The sequence below is a fragment of the Mesoplodon mirus genome, assembly GCF_964341445.2.
Source record: "Mesoplodon mirus genome assembly, chromosome: 15".
Classification (NCBI taxonomy): Eukaryota; Metazoa; Chordata; class Mammalia; order Artiodactyla; family Ziphiidae; genus Mesoplodon; species Mesoplodon mirus.
Genome location: NC_138991.1, coordinates 42,033,393 through 42,050,286, shown reverse-complemented (window position 1 = coordinate 42,050,286; position 16,894 = coordinate 42,033,393). Strand labels below are relative to the sequence as shown.

At 42.0% G+C, this 16,894-nt stretch overlaps 1 protein-coding gene across 7 annotated transcripts in view; it reads left to right on the top strand.

Annotated features, from left to right (window-relative positions):
* TPST1 (tyrosylprotein sulfotransferase 1) overlaps positions 1–8,850 on the top strand; it is a 136,255-nt gene extending 127,405 nt beyond the window's left edge. For all 7 annotated transcript variants that reach the window (XM_082645138.1, XM_082645143.1, XM_082645137.1 and 4 more), the window contains 3 exons: positions 2,526–2,576; positions 5,739–5,785; positions 8,292–8,850. In XM_082645138.1, the coding sequence (XP_082501264.1) occupies positions 2,526–2,576; positions 5,739–5,756 (69 nt within the window). In that variant the 3' untranslated portion in view covers positions 5,757–5,785; positions 8,292–8,850. The remainder of the gene's footprint in view (positions 1–2,525; positions 2,577–5,738; positions 5,786–8,291) is intronic.
* Positions 8,851–16,894: the final 8,044 nt, after the last annotated feature.

The window sequence follows — 16,894 nt, the reverse complement described above, 5'->3', positions numbered from 1 at the left end:
GGGGCAAACAAACTTGTTCTGGTTCGGTAAAGGAGCCAAGGCACAAGACCCTAGGCCTGAGCAGCTTATGTTTAGAGGCTTGGAGGATGGAGGTTGAGACTCAGTTCTCTGAATAGAGGGAGAAGGAAAGACACTTGAGAACCTGGTAAAAAGCAAAAACAAAAAACCTCTTCTAATGGCTTGAGCCCCTGCTTTGGATATAGTGTCTGCTTGTCCCACAGATAGTGGAGACAGGCACAGTGGAAGTCAGTGTTAACATGATACACACACACTTCCTACATCAGAAAGCTGGAACACTAATACAGTGTTATATGTCAATTATATCTCAGTAAAACTGAGGGGAAAGGAAGAAAGCTGGAACAATCTCTGGACTGTGGTGCTGGGGTAAAGCAAACAGGATTCTGACATGCAGATTCTTCAGGGAGCAGTTAGGCCAGCCCTCCAGTGACCTGGGACTCTTTGAGGCTATGAAAGTTTCGAGGCACTCCTAGCAGCTGCATTGTTGTTATCCTGCACTCACCTCAGCTTCCAGTGTGATGCATATCTAAAGAAATATCTTATGCATAAGACTCTTCTCTCTGCTTTAATTTAGCCTTCCTAGAACTGTAGCAGAGAACCTAAAGAATAGACCAGGTTTTAGAAATTGCAGAGAAAGAGACAGGAAAACAGTACATTCATTCTCTCAATCTCAGAAGGAATACTGCTACTTTTAGAAGTGGATCAGTCATCTTATAACCAAGTAAAAATCCTTTAGGTTTGTAGGCTTTAGTATTCACCATTTAGAAGATTTCTTTGTGCTCTGAGGGGCTACCCAATGACTCTCTTCCCAATGACAATCCATAGTTCCTTCCTGTAGTTTCTCGAGTCCAGCAGTTATCAAACTGTAGCTGATGGAGACCTTCTTCACTCTTGATTGACATGAATAGTTCCCAGTTTTTTTCTGTTGTTGACAGTGTTGAAACAAACATCTTTGCACTTAAAGTGTGTGTGTATGTGTGTGTGAAAGAGAGAGCAAGACAGAGCGAGTGTGGTAAATTCCTAAGCTACTAGCTTGTTTTGTTATTGAAGTGTAACATACATAGAGAAAAGTATCCAAGTCATAGCTCAATAAATGATCACAAAATGAACACATCTTTATCATTGCTACCCATATCAAGACAGAAAATTACCAGCACGCTGGAAGCCTCTCTCATCCCCCTCCCAATCACCACCACCCTGCCCCTCCCCAGGATAAACAGTATCCCGATTTCTAACATCAGAGTTGCTTTGCCTATTTTTGAGCTTTAAAAGTTTTAAATGGAGACATGTGTCAATAGTATATTATTTTTGGAGATCTGGCTTGTTTCTCCTCATCATTTTGTGTAGGGATTCATCTACATTGTTGGTTTAGTAGTAGCTCATTTTTAAAATTGCAGTACGGTATATCATTATATACATAAACACATTTATTTATTCGTTCTAGCTGTACTGCTCTGCAGTGCCACCTTTGTCATAAACCAGTTATCTCTAAATGGGGGTCTGTTTCTGGACTTTTAATTTTGTTTCATTAATCTATTTGTCTATCCTCGTGCCAAAACCTTACCGTCTTGATTATAGCTGCGTTTTTTGTATGTATAGGTGTATAATATTCTATTATGATAGAATAAGTCCTTCCACTTTGTTCTTTTTAAGATTACCTTGATTATTCTTGGCCCTATGCATTTCCATAAAACTTTTACAATCTTCTTGAAATTACCCCTACCCCTACCCCTACCCCAAAAAAGCATGCTAAAATTTTTATTGGAAATCCTTTGAGGAGAATGGACAGCTTTACTATGTTGAATGTTACAATCCCTGAAAGTGGTATGTCTCTCTATTTATTGGGTCTTTAATTTCTCTCAATAATATTTTATAGTTTTCTATGTAAAGATCTTACACATCTTTTAAAAAACTATTTCCTAATTATTGCTGCTATTAGAAACATAATTTTATATGTTGAAAAGAGTAAGTTTTTAATTATAAGATTTTACAAGGTTAAAAGTATATATCATTTTAAGAACCACCTAATATTCAAATTATTATGGGAATATTGGGTACATTAAGAGAAGTAAAGCTGAATTAAATCCAGAGTTGTAAGGTTGGAGATGTCAGAAGGAAATCAGGAGGAACCTATTCCTAAATTATGTGAATTCTGTGTTGGTTGCTGGAAAGAGAAGGCCTGGGCTTGCTTTCTCTCTCAGCTAAAGTGATTGGAACTTGGAATGTTAGGATGCTTTTCTTTCTTCTTCAGAGACTCTACGCCCTCTCCCAGGCAGCTCACAAGTTGGGAGCACCCAGGCAAAAGTAGAGCAGGTGGGGTCAGAGTGAATAGGGATTTCACTCAGTCCTCAACTCAGGCTGCTTCTGAACTGACGGGCTTCCCTCCTGTTCTGAAACTTGCCAAGAATGAAGCAGTGAACCCATCCACTATCAGTCCTTGCAAGCCTCCCAAAGTGATGATGACAGTACCTGTTTCCTTAAACTCATACTTGGCTTTGTTTTTCCAGGTCTATAAAGGAGAATTTCAGCTACCTGAATTTCTTAAAGGAAAAGCTCAGGTACTGTGTCTGCTTCCTCCTCTTGATTTACAATAGATGGGCTCTTGCATTGAAGTAATCTTTTCAAAGAGATAATGCTATGTGCTGGTGGTAGAAAGACTGGCTTCTGCAGGGATATCAGCTCGGTGCTTTGTGACCACCTAGAGGGGTGGGATAAGGAGGGTGGGAGGGAGACACCAGAGGGTTGAGGTTGCTCACAAGCCACACAGTATTCCACATATAAGGAGCCTGCCTTGGTGAATCTGCTCCAGGCTTCTGATACCTAACTTGAAATAAAAATGTATAGCCACCCTTTGTTCTTATTACATGTACATCCATGGCCTTTTCATTTTTCTCATTTGGAGCCTAGAAGACTTGTGAATACATTATACGCACAGCCATTGGCCCTCAACTGCTAAGTCCCCCAAGTTGGGAATGGATGGTATGAGTTTGAAGTTTATAACTTTTACTTTTTAAAAAATTAATTAAAACAGATTCAGAGTTCTCCTTGTAATGTCACACTGTCACTTATTTGGATTCCAATATTGTTTCTTGAGTTGAAGAGAAATAGGTGACGTTACAGCCGACAGGCCTAGAGTAGCCCAGAGTGTCCTGCGTGAGCACATCACCTGCCATTCCTATGTAGTAGTGGGAAGAAATCAATGACTACAGCCTGAGTCCAGCAGAAGACTTCCCTGTCCAGCATGGTGATAATACATGTTGCCTCCAGGCTGCTGCTATCAGTGATTAGCTTGTTAATAGGAAATGAAGACCCAGCACTGAACTCAGTTTCTAAAAGTGTTCCAGATCTGGGTTGTTGAGGGGAACCTCGCAGATTGTGTGAAGTCGTGTTGCCTAAAGCAAGCCTAGAGTACATGGGCTTCTCTGTAAGAGCAGCTGTGTCTCACACCAGGATTCAAAGCTCTGTCTTCTCAGTTCCTTGTCTCATAAAAACCATCAGTAACTGATACATATTACTTGCGTATTTTAAACTACTTTCATGGTATATGCTTATTAACATATATTTAATTTTAATCCATCCATTCATTCATTTATTCAGCAAATGTCTACTGAATTACTTTTATGTGTGAGAAATTGAAATAAGGCCTCAAGAGTCAGAGAAAAAAAAAAGATCTTCTCAAAGGAACACCTTATCTATCCAAAAGACTCTGATCAACTTTTGCAGACAAAAGGGCACAGGGGCCCTGAGCCTTGGCTGGGCAAGATGTGCCAGAAGCCTGGATGGATTCGTGAACAAGTTGTCACTCACTTACAGGCTATGGTAACTGGAGCCAGAGAATAATCCAAGAGGCAGAGTCTTGAAGAAATGTCAAATCCAAAGGCTGTTTTGCATAGTAAGTCTGAAGGAGTCAAGAAAGGGAATTTGAGACTAAAACTAAAGGGACACCCCTGCTTCACAGCATACATAAAAATCATTTCCAGGTTGATTATAGGCCTAAATGTGAAAGGCAAAATAATAAAGTTTCTAGGAGGCAATAAAGGACCTTAAGAGGGAGGGATTTCTTAAGTGAGTTATAAAAAATACTGATCATTAACTTTATTTTATTTATTTATTTAAACATCTTTATTGGAGTATAATTGCTTTACAATGGTGTGTTAGTTTCTGCTTTATAACAAAGTGAATCAGCTATACATATACATATATCCCCATATCTCCTCCCTCTTGTGCCTCCACCTTCCCTATCCCACCCCTCTAGGTGGTCACAAAGCACTGAGCTGATCTCCCTGTGTTATGCGGCTGCTTCCCACTAGCTATCTGTTTTACATTTGGTAGTGTACATATGTCCATGCCACTCTCTTACTTCGTCCCAGCTTACCCTTCCCCCTCCCCATGTCCTCAAGTCCATTCTCTACATCTGCATCATTATTCCTGTCCTGCCCCTAGGTTCTTCATAACCATTTTTTAATTTTTAGATTCCATATATGTGTGTTAGCATGTGGTATTTGTTTTTCTCTTTCTGACTTACTTCACTCTGTATGACAGACTCTGGGTCCATCCACTGCACTACAAATAACTCAATTTTGTTTCTTTTTATGGATCATTAATTTTAAAATGGATAATTTGGACTACATTAAAATTGAGAACTTTTACTTATTAGAAAGCATCATAAAGACAGTAAAAAAGGACACCTTAAGGGGGGAAATTTTTGAAACAAAAGATTCATCAGTATAGAGAATTCCTACAAATAAATAAGGAAAAGGTAACAAAAAATTGGGCAAAAGACTTAATATAGGCACTTCAAGCCCCGTTCTGGTTAGTTTCATTTAATGTATCACACACATACTAGAAAAAAGCCTATAAAAGGCTTTGATTTAACGTCTAATACATGAGAAAACTGAAGCCCACAGAACTCTCAGGATTACATTTAGCTAGAATTCTGACAGAACTCAGGAAAGTGCTATACTTAAGATTATAGTCTTGGGAATTCCCTGGCGTCCCGTGGTTAGGACTCTGCACTTCCACTGGCTGGGGGCCCGGATTCGATCCCTGGTGGGGGAACTAAGATCCCGCAAGCCACACAGTGTGGCCAAAAGAAAAAATTATAGTTTTGTTATAAAGGAAACAATTCAAGACAAACCAAATGAAGAGACACATAGGACAAGGTCTGAGAGAGTCTCAGACTCAGAGTTTCTGTGCCCATTCCCTGTGGAATCAGTGTACTTCTCCCTCAGAGCATATCAGCGCGTTCACCAACCAGGGCGCTCCACTGAACTTCGGCATCCAGAGTTTTTACTGAAGTCTAAGTACATAGGCATGATTGATTGACTCATTGGCATGGAATTGAACTCAATCCCCAGTCATCGTCCCCTTCCCAGAAGCTGGGCTGGCTCAGAGCCCCAACCTTCAAATCACAGGTTGGTCTTCCTGGTGACCAGCCCTCATCCTGAGTCATCTCATCTCTTAGCAGAAACTCAGATATGATCTAAGGGGCTCATGAATAACAAAGACACTCCTGTTACCTGGAAAATTCCAAGGATTTAGAGTCTCCCTACCAGGAACGAGAGCCAAAGGCCAGTCATCTTCTTTATTATACGACAGTCACAGACGGAATTCATTAGAAAGTCTCTGATCACAGCCTGCAAGCTACACCTGATATTTTGACAAGAGCAGTCACTTCTCATGCTAACCAACGTTAAAACATCTTTTGCTTCCTTCCACAGACTGAGCAAGTGGAATAGCAGAGCCAAGAACCTCTTGCATACTTGAGGTGAGGTTGGGGACATTGCTGGGTCTTTGGGTTTCACTGCTTAGGCTCTCAGGAGGCAGCGCGGCAGGTGGAGGGCTCAGCCCTGGGGTCAGTTCACCTGCTTTGGAATTTCGGCTATGTGTGGCATTGAGCAAGTTACTTAACTTCTCTGTGTCTTAGTTTCTGCATCTGTAAAATGAGGACGGTGTTAATAAGAGAGTGGTAGAATTAACCATGATAATGTCTGCCAGAAGCCTGGCACATAGTAAGCACTCAAACAGTGTTAGTTATTATTTTCATTATGAGGAGGGGTTTAAAATGATAAAATATTTTAGCTGAAAGAAACCTGAAGACCATCAACCTCAACCACCTGTTTACTGATAAGGAAACTGATCCTAGAGAGAGGATTTGTCAAGGTCACATCATAGGTCGGAAAAACCCAAGGCTAAAGAGCACCGTCTCCTGACATCCAGCCAGGGATTCTTTCACCACCCTGTACTGCTTCCTCTGTATGCTGGATGTGCAGATGTTTTTGCGCTAATATTTTCAGGAGTTGCCTGGTTGGTTTTTCAACCTTGCTGATGTTAATGCATTATGATGTCTTAATGTTTGTAACCTATGTTGTCTCATTGTAGTTAAAGGCTACAGTGTGGAACAGGACTTACCGGCCCTTTCTGTCTGTAATCATCAGGTGCATGTCCAGGGATACCAGCCAATTAGTGGCAAAGCTGGTTTCTGAACCTAGACCTCCTGACATGGCTGCTCAGACCTCACACCCCTATCCCATACTTTTTTAAGATTCTGTTTTGCTCTGAATATTTTGGTTATGCCTTAGATCATTTGGAACTTGAAAAGCTTTCTTTAAAATATGATTTTTCCTGGGAATTCCCTAGCAGCCAAGGGGTTAGGGCTCCGTGCTTCCACTACAGGGGGCAGGGTTTGATCCCTGGTCGAGGAAGTAAGGTTCCGCAGCCGTGCAGTGTGGGGAAAAAAATAAATAAAGTAAAATAAAATAAAATACTAAAATAAATAAAATGTAAAAATAAAACCTATTATAAAAAAGTAAAAAATCTGTTTTTTTCTTATAGTTTTGCTGTTTTTTGTTTTTGTTGTTGTTTTTGTTTTTTGGGTTTTTTTTTTTTTTTTTTGCCATATGCGGGCCTCTCACTGTTGTGGCCTCTCCCGTTGCGGAGCACAGGCTCCGGACGCGCAGGCTCAGCAGCCATGGCTCACGGGCCCAGCCGCTCCGCGGCATGTGGGATCTTCTCGGACCGGGGCACGAACCCGTGTCCCCTGCATTGGCAGGCAGACTGTCAACCACTGCGCCACCAGGGAAGCCCTGTTTGCTGTTTTATTTTTATTTTATATAATAACCATGTATTGAGTGTGTACTCCATACCAGGTGTAAAATACCAAGCATCATATATATATATATAGTATATAAATGATATAGGGTACATTATATGGTATCTGTAATAAATGTATATATTATTCATATATATACATATATGAATGATTTCATTCAAGTTTCAAACCGCTCTGGCAAGTAGGTGATATTATTCCTCTTCTACTGTTGAGAAAATTGAGATTGAATAATTTGATTTGAATAAGAGGTTTTTATGACTTGCTGTGTGCTAATAGATTATAGATAGAAAAAGCACATGAATGCTGCTATGCCATGTTAAAATCATGGATGGCAGTGAGTTAATAATATTCATAGGTTTTAGGAATTATGATTGCCTTTTTTGCTAAGAAGCAAATGCTAAATGTAGACTTCAACTCGATGGGCATACAGGTATAACAGCCGTTATCAGGCCTTGGATAATGTTGTTTATTCAAAAATACTTTCAAAAGTATAGATAAATTCCCTCCTGGAAACATGCATACAGGGATTCATTACTGACCAGCTGTTTTACAAGACAGAATGCAGTGTCAGTTGACTCCAGCCTTGAGTGGCCTCCACAGCAGCATTTCATCCTTGTTTGCTTATCGAGGCTTGTAGGTGCCCACGTACAATGAGAGAAGGACTCGGGAGAAGCTAGGAAGACATCAAAGCATCTCAAGACAAATCGTAGTCTTTCTCTTGCCTTTTGGATCCCTTTGGCATATGAACGACAGTCACTGTGTTTCCTAAAGCTTCCTTTAAAGAATCTCAATATCCACTTTTTCATACTGAGTCAGCATGTTCGACCCCTGGACATTTGACGTCCCTGTCAGTGCCCCTGCAGTAGCTTCAATTGCAGATGACAGTTGCAGTCATTTAGAAATGGGCAGGAACAGCGCTTGCTTTGGCTGCCATCCTTTTGTGTTGCACATCGAAGCTACTGGCAGGCATCTGAAAGCATCCCAGACTGAGGGAGAGTGTGCCTCTCTGGTGGTCCTTCTGAGGCAGCTGTTCTCATAATGGTCCATCCCCCTAACTGTCGGCCTGGCTTGTGCCAGGCCCACAGCTGGAAAGGAGGCGGTGTTGTGCAGGGGAGAACAAGCTGACTGCATACCTGTAACACATTCTGTTTGTTTGCCCTAGGGAAGACTGCTGCCTTTTCAGCAGCAGAGAAGTTTCTAGGACTGGCTGTCCCCTGCTGAGATCAGTGGAGTATATGTACCATGACCCGAATCTCCTTCTCATTTGCCAGTCTCCTCCCACTGAGAGGGTGGGATGTCAGCACACATTCCGACCCTCCTGAGTGACCTGCTTCTTCCCGAGTACAGCGCTCTTGATCCTGATTACGTGCATGGCCCTGTGGAGAAGGAGCCCAGAGAGGATGTGTGCTTTCTCTTAAAACTGCTCTGATCCTCATCTTTTCTTACCAGATTCCAAACTTTGTTTTCAAGGGGAGGGTTTAAAGATGGGATTCTTAAGCAAAATTGCGTAGTTTCATCTTGGAATAGGTTGTCTGTACATGTTCTAATGTTTTGTAGAACACTTGTACCTGTTTAAATGTATTGATGTGGATAATATTAAATATCTTAATTATTTAAATAATTCATTGTATTGTTTCTGAGAAGTTGAGGAATTACCACATACATTTACAACTTGATGACTTTTGTATTTTATTTTTCAAAATAAAAGCTTTAAATGTGAAGCACTGGTAGTTTACATGTTTTCATTACTGTGATTTCTGAGAAGCAGTAAGATCTATCAGATAATGATCTGATAAACCACAGTTTCTTCAGTTGCTGTATTTTAGATATTCCCCTCTATACATCATAATTTCTTAGTGAACTTTTTGCTATAATTTATTTCAGAGAGACCTGCTACCATCCTTTTGTCTCAGAATCCTGTTCTTCTGTTTCCTTCTCAATTCTCTGGTCTCCATAAATTCTAATTCCTCAGAAAGACTCTCCCTGATCCCCTTCCTGCCTGCCTTATTCACAATATCACCGTATCACACTTTGCAGTTTTTAATGTTTCTTAACTTCTTAAATTGTCTATCTCTTATACTAGATGGTAAGTTCCTGGAAGACAGAGACTATGTCTTGTCTTGTACATTTTTGTACCCCTGACACCTAGCAGAATGTCTGGCACATTGTAAGAACCTAGTAAAATATTTGGTAAATGATTAATCCTCCCAGACAGAAACTTCTAACATATCATTTTCAGATGAAGAAACAGAGGCTCAGCCAGGTCAAGCCACGTACACAAGGCCTCTCAGCGAGTGCCACAGTGGTGACCTGGTATCTAAGCCTGACTCTAGTATCCTTCTTTCCGCTCCGCCCCCCTAGCCGTGTTCCCTTCAACTGAAAATGAATACTGCTGCCACGTCAATCCTGTGTTCAGCACTGTGTCTTAAGGCACTCTTTTGTTCAAAAACCTTCTTTGATTCTCAGATGCCTCACACATTACATCTAAACTGTTCTGTCTCTGCAGTATAGCCTCACCACCCCCTTGTGAACAGTACACCTCTTCCCTGTCTCCTTACACTCTGCTTTCTGCTGCTTCCACATGCCCAGAAACCTAATCCCTCACCCCTCTCCCTGGGAAATCCCAGCCCTGTTAAGGGCTCAGCTGTCTTAAGTCCCATTTCTTGTTACTGCTCTAGTTACTGCTTCAGCCTCCAGATAGCAATAAAATCAGCTTCAGCATAACATAATTTGGTTTTGGTTTTGGTTTTTTGCTCATTTCCTGTGTTAGTTTTATATTACCAGCATTGTAGGGAGGAGGTCACATATCCCTCTAGAGCCTATCAGAATGGGAGGCGAGGACATTTCTAAACTATAACCCAGCCTGACTCCAATACTCGCCCCTAGGTGAACATAAGGATTTTTATTCCCTGCGCCTGCCCACCCCTGGAGACTCCACTGTCATGAGCGGGAATGTATTGGAATAGGAAAAGGGCAGAGAACCACCGCACAAAAACGGCTGACTCAGGAAAGAAGAAACCACTGCACAACTGGCCCGGAGAAGCAGATGCTGTGATATCTCCCTCCCTGTTGACATTCCCTCCTTCACAAAGTCTTCTTTCTAGTCTGAGCACATTTCTCTTGAGCCCTGCGAAGCAAAGCATTTCTGTTCCATGTGACATCTTAGAACACCTGTAGGAAGATGACTATATTTGTGAGATGTTGTGATTTGATGGAATCAAATGGAATTCCTGTCAAACAAATGAAAGATGCCTGGAGTAAAATTTAAAAATTGGTAACTGGGGGACTTCCCTGGTGGTCCAGTGGTTAAGAATCCGCCTTCCAATGCAGGGGACGCGGGTTCAATTCCTGGTTGAGGAACTAAGATCCCACGTGCCGCGGGGCAACTAAGCCCGCGCACCACAACTACTGAGCCCGTGCAGTCTGGAGCCCACGCGCCACAAGGAAGGGCCCACGCACCGCAGATCCCAAGTGCCGCAACTAAGACCCAATGCAGCCAAAAATAAATATTTTTTAAAAATTAAATAAAAATTGGTAACTGGGTAAGGGACCAGGGTAGATGTGTTGCCTGTGAAGATCAGAGAGCTTCCCAGGGCCAGCACAGCCATGGCTACAGCCAGCGGGTGAGCCTGTGGAGCCAGGGAGAGGCTGGTGTCCTCAGTGGCTGCAGGAGGAGGCTGGAGAGAGCATCATCCATGAAGAATCAGAGAATTTTTAAATGAGAGAAAAAAATCTTAGTAATCACTTAGCCACATAATCATTCTAGAAACATTTATCAACAGCTTCTCATTGTCTAGATCCTGTGCCTGAGTTTACATGTTTAAACTCATTTAATTCTCAAAATCACCGTCTGAGGTAGGTACTGTCACTATCTGCATTTTATAGACATTGGCTTGGGAGGCAGTACCAGCTTTCTAGACCAGCTAGTAAGTGACGGGATCAGAATACAAATACAGGCAACCTGGCTCCAGAGCCTACACCCTTAACCACCACTCTACCTCTCAGTAATCATCTTTATACTAGAATTGAAACTTGTCATTAGCATGACAAGTGACATTAAATAGTGACAACTATTTAAATACCTCCCTTGTACTTAGTAATTTGCTAGGTATAATTGTTGTGCTAAGAAGTATAGGCAGATTGCTGCCCTTGGGAATTTATGGTCTTGGTGAAAATGAAGAAAAATGTACACAAACAATTATTTCAAGCTTACCTAACAAAACCTATAGTATTACCTACGACAACCTGGCTAGTAGGTGATGGGTAAGTAATAGTCTAGGCAGGACCCAATTCAGTGTTGCCCCAAAATTGGTTTTTCTAGGGAGCTACTGATCCTGGGGGCTGTCTGAGCTTTTCTCTGGCAAGGTCAGTATTTTCAACATTGAGTTCCCTTTCCCGATTGTTTGTCACTATCCAATAGTCTTCTGCAGAGAATTTAGGACTTTGCATAAAGCAGAGCAGTCACTTTGTTATTCTGAGCAAAAGATCATTTTTATTCATTTTGGGTTTAAGTCCTAACAAAGCTCATCATTTGAGGGTTTTTTTTGCGGGGGGTGGGTGATTCTGGCTAGGCAGAAAAATAAATGACTTTGATTCTGCCTTTGGAGTTTGCTGATTATTACTGAACATCCAAAATTGCATCATTCTTCACAATAAAACCACTATTTTTGTTGTTATATGCTGTAGAAATGGCTGTGGCCTTGCCCTGAGAATGAAAGCCTTAAATGCCCTCTGTTGGTCAAACATGGAATAACTGCTGAACGTATGAAAAAGTGTTAAAAGTTGCAAGAATTAGGGAAATATAATTAGGGAAATTAGGGAAATATATCACAAAGGTATGCAAAGCTTTCTCTACAAAGATGTCCGTTGCAATGAAGTTTATAGAAACAAAAAACTGGAAAAAAAACTAACAAAAGGGGGGGCTTAGTTACATGAATTATTGTACATCCACGTAACAGAATACTCTTCAGCTAATACAATATTGTAGAAAAAGATTTCATAACAGGAAAAATGTTCATGTTACATTAGGTGAAAAATTGAAATCACAAAGCTGTTTAGTGTGCTCCCAGGACATGTGCCAGTGTCCCTTGTTATCTCTTCATGGTGGAGTTTTGGGGATTCTTATTTTCTTTGTGCTTAACTCTGTTTTCTAGATGTGCTACGATCAGCATGAATTACTTTAAGTAAAAAAGTGAAAAACAATGAGAGTTTTTTAAAAGAGAGAAATCGAGATTGAACCGGCCTAATCTTAGAGATAAAATCGGGGGTCTAGAGTAGTGCTGTGACTTACCCAAGGCTACCCATCTAGTGAGACTTAACGTGGACTTTCAGTTCATTTATTTTCTGGTAAGTCTCATTTAGCTACTTCTTTTGATGAAAAATTAGTAATGTTAATAATCTGAAGACTTGGCTATTGGTTGTTCTTCACAGATGAGTAAATGAGACTTGAATTAGAGCTGAAGCTGTGCTGAGATCTATTGAAAGTCAACCCTCGACACAAAGGTTTGTTAAAAAAAAAAAGACGAAATATAAAAAAAAAAAGAGATGAAGCTGAGTATTAGCTATTAGGACATTTAGATGGAGCACATTTGAAAAGATCACAATGCACTTAGAATTGATCTAGTTCTCTTGTGTAGGGTTTGGTAAACTACAGCCATTGGGTCAAATCTGACCACACCATTTATGTCTTACAACAATTTATGACATAACCTATGACATCACTTATGTCTTGTCTATGGCAGCTTTTCCTCAACAGCAGCAGAGTTGAGTAGAGACAAAGTCTGTGGCCTGCTAAGCTAAAAATATTTACTCTCTGGCCCTTTACAAAAAACTTTTCAGGGACTTCCCTGGCAGTTCAGTGGTTAAGACTCCGCGCTTCCACTGGAGGGGTCATGGGTTCAATATCCAGTCGGGGAACTAAGATCCCACATACCACGCAGCATGGCCTTAAAAAAAGAAAAAAAAAAAAAAACGTTTTCAGACCCCTACTCTTATAGATTATTTTAATTCTATATTGCCTCAGGATATTTTAATGTTTTACCAAAGGACTCTTAGCTGGCAGTTCCAAACAAATGTCAGAACAAATATTAGCAGCTAGGAAGCCCCCAAATGGCAAGTTGTTTTTCTCTGATACTCTTTTACTGCCTCAGAGAAGCAGGCCACTCCCAGCCTCAAATCCAAGGCAGTTTCTAAGTGGGTGTGGGTAACTGGGGGAAGAAAGGCTGTGGAATGGTGGAGAGGCCCCAAGAGATGAGGACATTAAGAGATAGGGTACTTCTTGTCAGGGTACAGGGGATTATATTTCCAGCTAAATTCTTTTTCCACTTGATGGAATCATATTGAATAATAGATATTTAAACTGTGAAGCGCTTAAACCTGAACTGATAGACCAGTGGAAATGCCACACAAATGGGCCATGGGGATGGGAGGGAAAATTGGGGATGTGGCTCCAAGATACTCACCCAGCCTCCAGTGGGGTTTGACCATAATGCTTCCAGAGGTGACTGGAACAAGAGCTCCATTAGAGACACAAGGGATGAGAGAGTAATAGGCAGCAGTTGGTAGGACAACTGTGGACGCTGAAACCACATAAATAAAACACTATTTTCATCGAATTCTGGATGTTAGTTATTTTTTTTTATTAATTTTTATTGGAGTATAGTTGATTTACAGTGTTGTGTTAGTTTGTGCTGTTGGATGTGAGTTATTTTTGCATCTATATTTTATGTTATTTGTTTTTATTATAATTAATAAATGAAAATACAAAACAACATTCATCAAAAGCTTACCTATAAAGAGCTTGGGGTGAGAGCACTTTGGGGCCCATATCATCTTGCACAGTGAAAACATCCATGGTTACCAGTGTGTACTCCAAACCAAAGAGCCCCCCCCCCGCAAATGTTCTGCTCTGAATAACACCCCTAGGATCTCTTACAACTTGAGGGGAGCCCCTTCCCACCAGCCCAGCATGATGGCATCCTGGAATTCCCTACCTCTATGATACCAGTAACAATCCATGCCCTTATATACTAATAATACCAATAAAATACATGAAAAAAAATCTACATAGAGAGGTAACTCTTTGAATGTGATCACAGCACAATTTTCTTTCATGTATTCATCTATTGAGTTGCTACTATATGCCAGGCATTGTGCTGGACCTTGGAGGTTGATTACAGAGAGTAATGAGACAGTAAAATGGATGCCCCACCCTGCTTTCTGACACCCAGGAAGGCAAAGACCAACATGGGACCTCTGCTACAGCCACAGCAAAAAGGAAATGTTTTTAACACTTCCATATCCAAACTGGTCCACCGAAAGAGCAAGAAGCCTGGCCTCCAACTCAGTGTTCACTTTCCCCCTCCAAATCTCAAGTGCAGGGATCTGCTATCTGCTTGGTGAAGTTAGGTCACCTGTGGAACCAGGATACAAGGTACCATGGAACAAGCAGCTTTTAGATTTCAAGGTTCTAGCATTCAGTGAGGCACACTGGGGGGTGGGGGTGGGGACAGGGGTTCAGAAAAGAGATGTGAGAGGCAATCTGAACGTCGGCCACATTTACCCCATGCACTGTGCGAAGAGAAGTCCAGGAGACAAAACAGCAGTGGTTAACGAATGGGGGTGTGTCAGAGGCTGGGGGAGAGCCGAACTGGGTTGAGAGCAAGTGGGCCCTTAGCCAAGCTTCCGTGCCTTGGGAAGCTGCTGGCAAACAACCTCCTCCTCAAGGCTGGGAGAGAAAGGAAAGGCGAGTCCTCCAACTGGAAGGAAAAGAAGATGGATGCTTTTGTTACCGTTTTCATTTCCTTTATTGTTGTTAAATTGTTCAATAAATTAGAATCGGAGAGAAAATTCAGTAGCTGAATCAGCACTTTGTTAATCTGTTGCCATTCAAAAGGTCTTTTCTTTGGTGAGGCATGGAGAACAGAATCCAATTGACTAATCTCAGGACTCCATGCCTGTAGGACTATTTTTTTGGTTGGCTCCTGGAGGAAAAGTAATCCCAGGGCTGTAAGTGCTTGTGTTCTGAGAGCAGCCCACACCTCTGCGCGGCCATGTGCTACCCATCGCCCCCGCAGAGGCTCACTGACCCTTCCCTGCAGCCCTCAATCGAACTGGCCTGGAAGTCATTTCACTGCAGGGTGGGGATGGCCACTGCCAGCAAACTGCCCTGCTCCAACCCCTGCCTACTCAGTCAGCAAGTCCTCATTCCAGGCGGCTGCCCTTGGACTTCTCCCCACCGTGTAAACAGAACCAACTGGGAAACTATATTCCTGAAGGAAATCCTCAGCCGAAGAGGAAGATGAAAACTCCAACACATTCAGTAACGTAACCGTGATTGCACATGGATTTTCCTACCTCCTGAGCCTCTGGGGCTCCTGTCCCATTCTCTTTATACAGCCTTGCTTTAAGGTGTAGGAATAACTGTCACTCTGATAGCCCTTAGCTCTCTGGTTTCCTCATATGGATTCCTAGAGGAGGAGAGGCCATCTGGCAGAGTAAATGGAAGTAAGCTGGTAAATGTAAGTAAGCAGGGTAAATGGAAGGAAGCTGGTCCAGGTAACTCCTTGTTGTGTTACTTAATGAACCAACCCAGAATCTACTCAGACTTCTTGTTATGTAAGATAATAAAATTCTCCTATTATTTAAGCCACTTTTGATTGTAGTTTCTATTACAGCTGAAACATCCGAAGGATGGAAAGGGGAAATTTTGTTATAGATATTGTTGAGAAAGGCTGGAGCAGGTAGTGATAGCTAAGAGATGGCCTCAGGGGGCCTTCTTTAGGGCAATGCCATTCAAAATGTGATTCAAGGACTTGCAGCATCAGAATTACCTAGAGTGGGACTTCCCTGGTGGTGCAGTGGATAAGACTCCGTGCTCCCAATGCAGGGAGCCCAGGTTGGATACCTGGTCAGGGAACTAGATTCCACACGCATGCCGCAACTACGAGTTTGCGTGCTACAACTAAGGCGCCCGCCTGCCGCAACTAAGGGGCCACGTGCTGCAACTAAGACCTGGCACAACCAAATAAATAAATATTAAAAAAAAAAAAAAGAATTACCTGGGAGTTTGTTAGGAATGCAAATTCAAGGGCTTCATCCCAGATGGACTAAATCAGATTCTCTGGAGGTAGGGCTGGGAATCTGTATTTTAACAAGTTCTCCCTTCAGTGCTTTTGATGCAAGTATATTTGGAGAAAACACTGACCTAGGAGACTCCTACAGCTGGGAGTGTGATTGGTCCAAAGAGGAAGTGCTGTGCCTCTTGCTCACGGCTGACCTCCCTGAAGCTGTTCTAATCTTCTAGGCCTCAGTTTCCTTTTCTGTCACAACAATGTGAGATTCAAATGAGGAACTGGGTGTAAAAATGGTTTGAAGAGCTAAAACCTTGACCCCCTAGGAGAGTCTCTGAGCTGACCCTGTCATACCAGGGAACACAGCATCCAAGGCTGCAGACAGATGTGTTGGACCAGGCTGGACTCTGCCTCAGCAGCCTGTGAGCTTCTTTGGACAGGGCCTGTTTCCATCTGTGTCTCCAGGTGCCCAGCAGAAGAACTGACACATAGAGGGTGGAGAGTCACTGTCATTCTTTTTTTTTTTTTTTTTTTAGATGTTGGGGGTAGGAGTTTATTAATTTAATTTATTTATTTTTGCTGTGTTGCATCTTCGTTTCTGTGCGAGGGCTTTCTCTAGTTGTGGCAAGCGGGGGCCACTCTTCATCGCGGTGCGCAGGCCTCTCACTATGGCGGCCTCTTGCTGCAGAGCACA